The sequence below is a fragment of the Neovison vison genome, chromosome X (assembly GCF_020171115.1).
Source record: "Neovison vison isolate M4711 chromosome X, ASM_NN_V1, whole genome shotgun sequence".
NCBI lineage: Eukaryota > Metazoa > Chordata > Mammalia > Carnivora > Mustelidae > Neogale > Neogale vison.
Window position 1 is genome coordinate 116,807,221 of NC_058105.1, and position 12,784 is coordinate 116,820,004.

At 39.1% G+C, this 12,784-nt stretch overlaps 1 protein-coding gene across 10 annotated transcripts in view; it reads left to right on the plus strand.

Moving 5' to 3' along the window:
- Positions 1–12,784, plus strand: part of ADGRG2 (adhesion G protein-coupled receptor G2) — a 135,079-nt gene that overhangs the window by 89,533 nt on the left and 32,762 nt on the right. For 4 of the 10 annotated variants that reach the window (XM_044234407.1, XM_044234416.1, XM_044234409.1 and 1 more), the window contains 7 exons: positions 1,170–1,208; positions 1,322–1,345; positions 3,359–3,397; positions 5,304–5,345; positions 7,534–7,587; positions 10,830–10,882; positions 11,377–11,432. In XM_044234407.1, the coding sequence (XP_044090342.1) occupies positions 1,170–1,208; positions 1,322–1,345; positions 3,359–3,397; positions 5,304–5,345; positions 7,534–7,587; positions 10,830–10,882; positions 11,377–11,432 (307 nt within the window). Of the gene's footprint in view, positions 1–1,169; positions 1,218–1,321; positions 1,346–3,358; positions 3,398–5,303; positions 5,346–7,533; positions 7,588–10,829; positions 10,883–11,376; positions 11,433–11,965; positions 12,014–12,784 lie in introns of those variants that run through there. The other 6 variants (XM_044234411.1, XM_044234413.1, XM_044234412.1 and 3 more) reach the window with 6 other exon arrangements.

Here is a 12,784-nt window from a genome sequence, read left to right on the forward strand (position 1 = left end):
CACTGATTCCAGTCAAAGCCTGGGTCCTGGGTTCCCCGGGGGAGAGCCACACTAACTGGAATGGAACAGCCGGAACACATCCAGGGACCAGCAGGGGGTTGTGCTTACTGGCCTCTTCTCACCACTCATCACCTTTCAGAAGAGCGGATACTCATTCATTAAAAAACCAGCTTTGGCCAGTTATTTTGTTTTGTCCCAACAGCAAAGGATTCCATACCCACACTTTGAATCTTATTGCTCAGAAACCATCTTATTTCTTGAGAAATATCCTTGGTGATTTAAAAAAAAAAAAGTAGTCAATGACAAAATATGAAAGCAATAATGTAAGACAGGGTGTGTGTGTTTCAGCCAATGCATGAGCAGTCTAAGACAGGCCAGCCAAGTGCCTTGACACACCCAAATGGTGTCCTTACCCACTGAATATATCAGTCTGCCTCCTGCAGCAGAGCTTGTGTTACTTGTAAAATGTTTGCATTTACTTTTCCTGTGTATATGTAGAAGTCAAGCCATAGGATCTTTTTAATACTTAAACATGCAAAGTGTGTGTAGTAGATTGACCTCTTAGCGTAAGTGTATTTACTCCATGGGAAATTTAGAACTTGATTGTCTTAATAGCTGCCATATTTTAAAATAACTTACCAGGAAGATGTGTTAGGTGGTACTGTACTGAGTGATAGCAAAGTTTTTTGTTTTTTGTTTTTTAAATCAATTCACATTGGGAAAAGTGCCAGGCATTACTAAAACAGAGTGGAGCCAACGTGCTCATATATTTCATAATTGTAGTTTGACAATTATTCAAAGTATAAAATGTTTTCTTGAATTCTCTGGCTAAAAAAATTTGGAAGTGGTATGTCACATATTTTGCTGTGGTTCCAAGACTTATTTCCGTAATATCCATAGGTAGGAGCAGGCTTTGAGGGATGAGTCTCAAGTTCTTTGTCTGTAAAATGAGACAGCTGTGTTCATTTCATTTCTTGGGGTTCTTTGCAATTCTCTGGTCAAGTGTATAGTCTCTGAGAGATTATGGGGCTTGGAGATTCATATTGGTCTGATAGCATGTTGTCTACTTCTTTTCATAATTCTATCTCAAAAATTTTAACTCCTTAGAATTCAATAAATAGTTGTTTCAAAATATTAATTTGAAAATTTTTTGTTTTTTCTTCTTACAGTTGAATCGTCTTTTGTTGGTTTTGTCCCCTACACCAATGGTACTCCAGGCAAGATTTTGAAAAAAATTCAAACCTAGTTTTAGCCCAATTTGTTAAGTTTTGGATTTAATTATGCCTTTTATTGGTTCCTTCCCCCTCCCTCGGGACAAAAGAGGTTGAAACTACAAGCCTAAATGGTAAGAATTTTTCTGAAGCAAGTGAAAATTGATAACCCTTAATATGAATATAAGTATAATGAGTGGTGTCGAAGGTTTTCATATTCAAATACACTGAAGGAAAAAACACCCCAAATCAAACAAATCCCCAAATCTGTTGACTCTGGAGAGTACCCTGAAGTTCTTGGTTAAATGAAAACATTCTTATGGAAGGAGGCCAGCCCCCCACCACGCTAACTGTTCTGTGAAAAAGAAGAAATGCTGATCCCATTCTGAGTACCCTATTTCTCTTGCTTTCCAACACAATGCCAGCACATTTTATATGACAGATTGTTTAAATGTGGAAAGCACATCCAGTGACTTCAGTGATTCGGCATGGAGTGTTCAAATACCACCCTTTTTTTTTTTTTTAAAGATTTTATTTATTTATTTGACAGACAGAATCACAAGTAGGCAGAGAGGTAGGCAGAGAGAGAGAGAGAAGAGGAAGCAGACTCCCTGCTAAGCAGAGAGCCCGATGTGGGGCTCGATCCCAGGACCCTGGGATCATGACCTGAGCCGAAGGCAGAGGCTTTAACCCACTGAGCCACCCAAGCACCCCTACAGATGATTTTATCAATTCTTAAGTAGCACGACATAAAGAGAAAAACCCAGCTTCTTCGTCACGCCAGAGAAGTGGGCTGTGTCTGAGGGAGGTGGACCGGGCACGTTCTCTGCATTCCCCTCTGTGGGTAGGCAGCCTTCATCTTTGTGCAGCTCAAACCTAACCCTTTCCACAGTCCCTTACTTAGTTAAAATAAAAATCTCTTGGTGGTTAAGGAGCCAGTGGATCCTAGATGAAGTTCACACCGGTCAAGACTGGTTTAAATTCATATTTTGTTTAATGGGATGGGCTAGATATTACTGTTTTTTATATTTAATTACTTTGTAAAGATTTGCTTTTTTATTTATTTCACAGAGACACAGCAAGAGGGGTAACACAAGCAGGGGGGGTGGGAGAGGGAGAAGCAGGCTTCCCGCTGAGCAGTGATCCCCATGTGGGGCTCCATCCCAGGACCTTGGGATCATGACCTGAGCCGAAGGCAGATGCTTAACAGACTGAGCCACCCAGGTGCCCCTACATTTAATTACTTTTTAAAGTGAAAGAACATCTTCAAAATAGCTTTGGCCATAGTTTTTAGATCCATTGTATGTGGATTTTTAAGTGTGATAATATGTACCTTTCCCCCTTAAGGTTTCATCCAGAGTAATAAATGACACCATGATTTCTATTTAAAGAAATAGCAGTTAGAATAGATTTTCAATGGAATTTTAAGGGAAATAAGATCAAAATGAGTTTTTTTTTCCCCTAAAAGTCAGTTAAATATAATGTTTAAGAAGTTTAATTTTAAGCTAGAGCTACTTAAAGATTGCTTTGTAGGAGTGTACCATCAAGCATGCGCAGGGCTGTATATTAAAGCTGGTATTAACCGGAAATATATCCCTTAGGGACTTGCACTATAATGGAGTGTAAAAGGGATAAACTATTAAACAACATAAATGAATTTATTTAAATCTAATAATCATAGAAGTGTTGCTGTATTTTAGACACCTCACCTGTGTTTGGGAAACACATTTTAAAAGAATGAATACTTGGGGCACCTGGGTGGCTCAGTGGGTTAAGCCGCTGCCTTCGGCTCAGGTCATGATCTCAGGGTCCTGGGATCGAGCCCCACATCGGACTCTCTGCTCAGCAGGGAGCCTGCTTCCCCCTGCCTCTCTGCCTGCTTGTGATCTCTCTCCCTCTGTCAAATAAATAAATAAAATATTTAAATTTTTTTAAAAAAAAGAATGAATACTTGTGTCTGGGGTTTGGAGAATGGTTAGTGTGTGGCGAGATGGGCAGCAAATACATTTGATGGTGTCAGCTGGCTTTCGCAAAACTCTAGCTTCTCTAGGATTTGGGGAAAAGTGAAATGTTTAAGGAATCTAGAAGATGCATGTGTTCGTTAAGCGTATCAATAACTAAGCTTGATTTTCATTACTTGATTTCAGATGCTACTTCGAGTGTATTATCCACTTTAAACAAAACAGGTAATACCAAGTTCTTTCTAAATATAACAGCTGGTCCTCTGCCTTCTTGGGTTTCTCACTTGTGTGGTGAGCTTTCTGGGTTGTTAAATGTTGTCTCCTTGCCTACTTCCTGTGCCTTCAATTGTTGATTTACTACTCATTTCACTTTGATAGTGTCATTCTGGTGTTATCATTTTCCTGAACTCCCTCCATTTAAAATAACTTTAAAAAATTGTAATAGTAATGTATCTTAGCTCATAACAAATGGAGAATATAGAAAAATATAGTGGAAAAAAATAGAAATCATCTCTGATATTACTTTTCTAAGACTGTTAATGTTAATCATTTGGTATATTTCCATTCATGATCATATATACATATGCAGTGTGTGTGTGTGTGTGTATGTGTGTGTCTTTTACACAATAGTCATAGTATATATAGATTTTTATGCTTTGCCCTTTTGATTTCATATTAAATTATAAGTATTTTCCACTGTCCATTACTATTAATGACTTGATAATATTCCATTGTGTACCATATGTTGAACATTCTTAAAGCTGTTTGTACTTTTTTAATAGAAATTGTTGCAATGAACATCCTTGTGCCAACATTTTGCATTCATTCCCGATTTCCATAGGAAGCATTCTAAGGATTGGATGTAGTGGGTTAGCAGTTGGCGAGTATTTTAAGGTCCTTGTTAGATACACTGCTCAGTTACCCTCTTGAAAGCTTGTACCCAGCAACGTTCCTGTCAGCAGTGAAGGAGGATATCCGTGTCACCATACCTTTGCTGAGATCTGAGACTATCTCACATATTATCAGAGCTTTCAATTCTGTAGGTTCTGTTTTACATTCTCGATTAGAGAGGTTGAACATTTTTCCCCAAAAGCGCTTTTGTTCTAGAACCGGAAGTTCATTTCACAGATGTGTTTTGTTTGCTCTGGGAAGGACAGTATCGGGGCAAACCAAATACTATACGATAATGCAAAATACTGTCAGCATCCGTAATTACCACCAGCCATTACCCATGAGTCGGTCACACACTAAAATGGGAACTCATCAGTCACACATAACACAATTGAGGTTTCAGAAGCTGGTAGTGTAAGGTTATCATTCTTAAGTGCTTCTCCAAGATCTGAGCTTTGTGTTCTCTTCAGAGTTTGCCACTCACCCAGGCAGACAGACCTTTGCAAATCTGTGCCCTGATCGCAACCTCTTCTAATTGGCCATCCTTAGAGCAAGGATTTCTAAACCTAGTTCTCCGTAATCTGAGAAATGAACGCTACATACTCTGGGGAAGCCGTTTCTAAGGTTTGCTTCTTCTGAGCGTGTTCCTATTGGCCTGTGGTTTGAACAATTCCGTCTTGGTTCTGCTGTGACCTTATTGTACAACCGTAGTCGAGTGTTTCAGCCTCTTTGAGAATAATTATATCTACGGATGTAATAGCGGTAATATTATGTTAGCTCCTAGAGAAAATAGCAGGACATTTTCTTGATTACAGAGTATGCAGTATTTTAGGTCTTGTGTTTCCATTAAGTTTTATTCTGAACCACCTTTTCTTTGCAACCTGTCACCTGAAGGTCCTGAGAGTGGCTTAATTCTACATATCTGAAGTGTAACTCCACATTAATTTGTCTAGCAGCAGCACGTGGAAACCGCAGTAGAATGGCACAAACAGTGGGGTGCGTAATGGGTGGGAGAGAACTGGGTAAACATGGGAATCCAAAGCCCACACCCACCCTAGTTCAATGCTATAGGATCTGGGTATGTGATTTCCCTTTATTCTGCTGCCGGGAAGAGCCATAGTGGCCAAAAGGTGTCAACAGTATGATTTTCTTAGCACTTCACTAAAATGCTACTCATGGCAAATTGTTTTTTAAAAACAAGCAACAGTTCTGCTCTAATATTTAAATTGCTTCTTTGCAGAAAAAACTAAAATCACTATAGTAAAAACCTTCAATGCATCAGGTATGATTTATTATCAAGACTTTTTTCTTTTTTATAACTAAAGTAAAATGAAACAAATGGCTGGTTTTTATGTTTTCTTTCTCTTTTTTCCTACCTTTTAAAATGAAACCTGTTCTTAATGAATAGATGTTTATGCACTGGGTACCTGAAGTTGTACTAAGTGTCTAGGGCTATATACTCAAGATGTTACACGGTGCCCACCCTTCAGAATCTTCTAGTTTGGGGAGAGATAAGGCAGATAAAGAGATAACTAACACAAACATGTATGCAGATAAAGGCAAATGATAACACAGGTGTTTCTGATATGGTTAAGAAGCGTGGGAAATAAAAGGGCTGGTGCTAGTGGTTATCGATGGGGTGTATTTATGAGGGAAGGTTTCTTAGAGGAGTCAACCTCAAACTCTTTTGAAATCAGATAAAGGGATGTACTTTCAAGTACCTTGTGCAAGAGTAGGAATACGCGATTTGCTTAACAAAGGCTTCTGGTTGATTTAAAATAGGTTGGCAAACTGTGGCCTGGGGGGCAAATACAGCCCGCTGCCTGTTTTTGTAAATAAAGTTTTATTGGGACACTGCCATGCCCGATTGTTTACATGTTATCTATGGCTACTCTTCCGGTACAATGAATAGGAGGGTCGAGTAGTTGTGACAGAGACTATATGGCCCAAAAAACCTAAAATATTTATTTTTTGACCCTTTATAAAGTTTTCTTACTCACAATTTAAAGGATGCCCTATGGCCATGTACTCGGGGGAAATTACAGATAAGCCCTAAGAATGGGAAAGAAAATTCTCAGGGTTCTTGAGCAGCAAAAGACACACATGCTGGAAACAAAGGTGCTAAAAATTTTGAGAAAGATGAGAGATGGAAGGTAACACTGAGTGAACAGTAGACCAAGGATTGTAGAGAACATTTAAAGCGTTACTACCCACCATCTAAAGCAGGTATATTCAAAATGAAATTTCTATTTTGGCGTGGGTAACATTGCTGTGAAACAATATGCAATTCTACGTGTAGGGTACCTTGTGGCACCTAAATTCAGTTTGTTCACAGAATCAAAACTCTTAGTTGAAGCATGATACCTATACAGCAAACGTCACCCAGATTGTTCTGGCAGAAACCATTTCACATGCACTAACACAAGTTCTAATTTTAGTTTGTGTCCAGACTCATTCTCTTAAGAAGAAAATGATGCACTCCTAAAGTACAATGAAAATAAAATAGCAATCGGGCATTGCATACATAATTCTGACCAAACCAGACCTAACAGGGACAGCAAAATATTCCTTAATGTAATAGTCTTTTCCCCTTGGCACTTTGCTTAATGTGTTATCAGCATTTGCCCCTCATTTACTATAGATTTCATATACTTCACCAAAAGGATGAAATTACGGCAAGATTTTTAGGGGAGTAAACCTTGAGCTCTCTTCAAGTCAGAAGAAGAGATGTACTTCTCTTTTCACCAAAGGATGCAGTGTTTTTTAGGTGACTATGTATGAAGTTTTTGGTTCTAACATGGCTTATTTCATCTCCCATTCGTCTCTCCCTCCTTTGTATGCCTGTGTGGTCTCTTGTCTTGGCCTCCCCTCCATTTTGCCCTCACCATCACTTGCTAGATTGCATGCTCGTGGAGGGCAGGGTCTGTATCTGCAGCCTTCCAAAACCTGTAGAATATGGTGGTTGTTGAGCAAATAGTTTTGAATTTTGTGGTTTTTGCCTAGGTGCGATGACATCATGACACTGTTATTTCTTAATATATTTGCATAAGGAAATAAGACCAGCATTAGAGCGTTCAAGGACTCCCCTACCCAGGAAAGGAAGGAGGATCTATGAGTAAGGGCTATTGCATTTAAAGTCTCTATGCTCGATTTGCCTTCATACTGTTCTTTTTATGTCAGGCGGGAGAGGGATTAATTGGGAATAGGACAACAAAAATTCTGAGGGAGGAGTAGGGAATTAGACAGTGACATACTAAGGAATAGTAAAGAGTCAAGATGTACAGCTGGGCAGCTACGAAATGAAAAGTCTCTTGTTCCTCTAGTCTTTGTGGAATTCATCCAGCCAATGATACCCAACTTAAAATATTTTTGGTCCACATTTGATGCCTAAATTTGTGAATTCTCTTGACAATGTAGGATGTAAGTGTAGGTGTTGACATGTTTAACCGGCTGGGTTGTTTTCTTTGCAGGAGTCAAACCCCAGAGAAATATCTGCAATTTGTCGTCTATTTGCAATGACTCAGGTTAGTTCTTGTGTACATTACATATTACCAGATAAATGAGCTCCAGAGAGAGAAAAGGTTTGTTTTTCTCCTGCTGACGATGTGACGCGTATCTCTCTGATCTCTCTCTTTTCACATCGCCTGGCTAGTAAGAAGTCCCAAATGAAAACAAAAGCGAATTTTAGATCTTCCTGAAATGATCTACCTGTTGCGTAGTGAGATGGCGATGGATTTCCTTAATATGAGAACATGAAGCTCTATACCAAATAGTTTTCATCATAGCTTTAAATCCATAACTAATATCCTTAGAGTTGATCTGTGAATATTAACTAGTAATGAACTTAATTATTGAAAGCCACTTCTGGTATATAAATCCCTCAAGTTTTTCCATAGGCCCTTAAGTATTATAGCTTAGAAAGAGGGTGTTGTCTTTTGCTAAAAGTAAAATAAACCGCTGTACCGGAATGTTGAAAACCTCATGTACACCTAGTTTAATTGGACACTAATTCCAGTAGTGCCCAGAGTGTACTTTGCCATCCTTAACCCAGACTGTGCCCACTATTTTTTGAATTGAAGATGGAAATCTCTTGAGAACACACTGTTTTTGAAATGGGAGTATTTTCCCTTCTGCCATGGGCCAGAAGGAATGAAACAGCCGTTTTTCTCACGTTGGTTTGGCTCACTGGGTTTCTTTCCTTATTAAAACCAATGAAAGCAGATGTGAAAAACATGAAAACATGGTGTGGCAGGTCAGAGCTGGATCACGGGAAGGGAGAGGAGGAAGGTAGTGAAGTATTTTGTAATTAAAGTCTTAAAAAACAATCCTTATAGGAATATTTCCCGTTTCTTCTGTTCCTTTTGTTCTGTTTCGTAGTAGGCAGATGTTAGCTGGCTTTGATTAAATGGAAAAAAGACTGGTTAGATATATTTCACTTTCACATATGTTGTAATTCTTCTTCTTCCCTCCCTCCGTCTTTTCTTACCCTTCTCTTACTGAATTCTCCGAAATTTTATTATTTGTACGCTTCATCTGTGTTTTGGACTGGTGACTAATGTCTAGTTTAGTGTTGTGTCTACATGATGTTTGATAACTTTGAAAATTGAACATGTAGTTAAAAAAAAAAATGGTCATCTTGAATAACAGATGCCAGGAAGCTGGTTGGAGTAATGTTTTCCCCAATTAAGTGACTGAATTGACCATTTGTTTTAGTGTCTGGTGAAAACAACGTCATCAGGGAACCAACTCTTTTGGCACCAGAAATCCCATGGTATCCTGCCAGAAACTAGAAACCTTCACTTCTCTCAGGTTCCAATCTGAGATCATGAAGGGAAACGGAGGCTCGTGACAAAACTGGGAGCTGACCAGGCAGAGTTAGGCTGAGGGTCCAAAGCTTCCCAGTTCCTCTGCTACCTCTGGGCTCTGAAATTCAGCGTGCGTTCCACAAGACTGAAGGATGAACTTGGAGAACTAAGGGGGGTGAGGGAGAGAAACTGTGGGTGTCGGCATGCACTAACTAAATACATTTTTAATAGCTAAGGGGTTTCCCCCCCAAATTTAGAAGTAATTTTATACATATGTCAAGTATCTTTACTTTTAATAATTGTATGCTGCATTAATTGAGATTTCGGTATCAATATGCCAAAGTTGAGGTTCTCAGTAGGGAAGTTGCTAAGAGAGAAATCCTGTTAGTTATTGGGCCAGTGGCTTTGTAGGCCATTTTAAGTGGAAGTGAACCATTGGGTTCTTGGCTGTGGGCATCAGTGGTACTTTGGGTTGCTGTAAGAGATGACTGAGAAGGCATTTAAGCCTCCAGCTCAGGAGTTGACAAACAACTGCCCATAGTCTAAATAATGCCTGCCACCTGTTTTTGTAAATAAAGTTTTATAGGGACATAGCCATGTCATTTGTGTACATATTGTTTGGCGTCTCATGCTACAACTGCGAAGTTGAGTAGTTCTGACAGAACATATGGCCCCCAAAACCTTAAATGTCTGATCGGATACCAGAAAAATGGCTGACACCTGCCCTAGTTTGTGTGACCTCTTTGCCTTCCGCTCAAGAGGCCGGCTTTCTGTCTGTGTAGATTATGAACTGCACACAGTGTACTTGTGTTAAGTAGTCTCTATTTTCTCTTTCTTCCTTTCTTCCTTCCTTCCTTCATTTATTTATTTTTTTATTGACTCGGAGCCCCTCTAAGTATACCCTGTAGGAAACAGGTTGACTGAAATTGAGTTCTGTATTTTCCCGAAGTGCACATTTTAAGAACAGAGTTTTCTGGCATTTCTAGGATGAAAGACGCAGTGAGTTGTTCAACTGAAGAAAGGATTTTCCCTGCATACTATTCAGGTTTCAAAAGCAAAATCTTAACTTTGTTCTTGTGGAGAGATTGCACTTGGTAGCTCTATTTTTAAAAGGAAGAAAAAGGGGTGCACAGGTGGCTTATCCGTTAAGCTGCTGCCTTTGGCTCAGGTCATGACCCCTGGGTGCTGGGATAGAGCCCACATTGGGCTCCCCGCTCAGGGGGAAGCCTGCTTCTCCCTCACACACTCCTGCATGTGTTCCCTCTCTTGCTGTGTCTCTCTCTGTCAAATAAATAAATAAAATCTTAAAAAAAAAAAAAAAGTCAAATGACAAGGAATAATTAGACTATTATACAGCTGCTTAATTTCTGAGAAACGCTTTTTCTCTCCCTCCTTTTTGTATGTAACTACAACCAGAAAACCCCAATAGATTATTTTTTTAAAGATTTTATTTTATTCATTTGAGAGAAGACAAACAGAGTACAAGCAGGGGCAGAGGGAGAGGGAGAAGAAGGTTCCCCACCGAGCAGGGAACCTGGGTGCAGGGCTCCATCCAAGGACCCTGGGATCATGACCTGAGCCAAAGGCAGAAGCTTAACTAACTGAGTTACCCTGGCGCCCCCCAAAGTATTCTGTATGTTAGAGCCAGTTCCCCAAGTTAGCATCTTTATGGGAAACGAGGCTCATCTAAAATTTCTTGACCAGGAGACAAGGTTTTTCTCTTTCTACATTCCCACACAGAATTTATTGTTCACATTTTCTGAAAATTGTGCTGATGGTCATTGAGTATGGTTCTGACAGAAAAGATGGTAAATGTGAGTAACTGCGAAGAATTTGACAAACCATTTATTTTATTAGTTTGATTATTCATTGTTAATCTGATAGTCTTTTCCTGTGTTGTATTAACCCTTAAGGTCTAAGGATACAAGTCTCAAGTTTTTGTTTTGCAAATTTATTTTTAGCATTCTTTAGAGGTGAAATAATGTTTCCATATGAAGAAAGCAATGGTACCCAGGTAGGTTTTAAAAGATTTTTTTTTTTAATTGTAATTTTAAAAAGCAAGTACTTGTGCATTTAAAGATTTGTTTAAGGTTCAGATTATTCGTGGTATTTGGCATATTTACTTTTAGGACCAAATTTAAATAAAAACGTGTTGTTGAGTCACTAGCTTTGTCAAGAGGGTTTGACTTCATAATAATCACGGTACTTTGTTAATAAGCATTTTCAGTTTTCACTAAGCTTGCTGCTGAATGTTTATATGATGGAATCCTATTGCCTTTAAAAAATTTTTAAATTATAATAGAAACTTCTGGCAATAAGAAATATATTGAATCTAAGAGGAGCTCAGTCGATAGGATTTGATCTTTGGTTAGCATTCCATTTTAGGGTGTATTTCTTTGGGTGGTCAATGAAACTGAAGAACAACTTCTTGTTAGAGAGTGTAAAAAAAAAAAAAAAAAACCCACAACAGTATTTGTTACATTCTTAATGATTTTGTGCCCCTAACAGAATCAAAATGCGGCTAATGGCACCTTATCGGGCATCCTGTCTCTAAGGGAATCGAGGTGAGTATTCTGCTGCTTGATTTAAAAGTTAAAACATCAGCCACGGAAAGATGCTTGTTGAGTGGTCTTTACTTTTGGAAACCGAGAAGGGGAAATAGACCCAAAGCTTATAAAGAATTGGTTCTTGACTTCTTAGCAGATAGACGGTAGTCACCTGTCATCAAATAGCCCTGTGAGTCTCTTCTCCTTGACACTCCGTGGATATGTTAAGAGGTCAGTTTGAATTAGTATTTGAGCTTTAATATGATTTGGTAAAAAGGTTGGAAGAGGAGTTCAAGGTGGGATGCCGTGTGATCCATTTGTTCGTGCTTTCATCAAGCCTTAGTCATTCAAAAGTCAGAGAGAGAGGTCTTCGTGAAGTAGGTACCAGCTTCCAGGTTCAAGCATGGACAGTGAGAAATACATTACAAATACAGGTGCTCCCCGTCAGACACGAGGTCAAAATACCAGTCTAGGCCTGGAGTCAGTCTTACCTGAGCGACACGGGGAGCGGAAACATCATGTCTTCATCCCCACGCTTGGAAGCAGCATCGGAGATAAAATCTACCTGCTCTCAACCTTGCTACTACCCCTCAAATGAGGTTTGCATCAAATTTTGAACTAAATCCAAAATGTCCGGGGAGTATCTGTGATGATATTGAACTAGGTCAAAAACAACACAACACAACACAATACAAAACAAAAAAGAACACTCTTTAAGGGTCATCCTTTCAATTAGCATTTTGACCTGGCTGCTTCCCCTGGGTTAGCAGTGCGGAGGTGGAGGGGAGCCTTATATCTCTGATATCTGATCTCTGGGAGCTATCAGACATCTGTAGGGCTCGCCTAGTGAGAGTGGTGAGAACTGGGATGGACAGGAGTGTTGTTTCTGTCCTTTATTCCTATTTTTTTTAACTCCTAATAAAAACGTAGCTTTCCTAGCTATTCAGAGTATATGTATGAAATAAAAAGCAGAAAATCTCAATGTCCTAGAAGTATCTTAAACTTTAGATGGGAAACAATGTGGATAAGATACATTTTTTAATTTTTTCAACTTTTAAAAAAGATTTTATTTATTTTATTTGAGAGAGAGAGAGCACGAGAGGGAGGAGAATCAGAGGGAGACGCGGACTCCCCAGTGAGCAGAAAGCCTGGTGCTGGACTCCAGGATCGTGACCTGAGCTGAAGGGAGACACTTAATTGACTGAGCCACCCAGGCGCCCCAAGATACATTTTTTTAAACTCACAAATTTATAAATACAACACAAATTTGCATATTTACAATTCATCTGAATTATTAGATTTGAAATACAGAGGAATTCATTTAAAGCCACAAAGCATTTGTTGGGTACCTACTATGTGTTTGGCCTTTG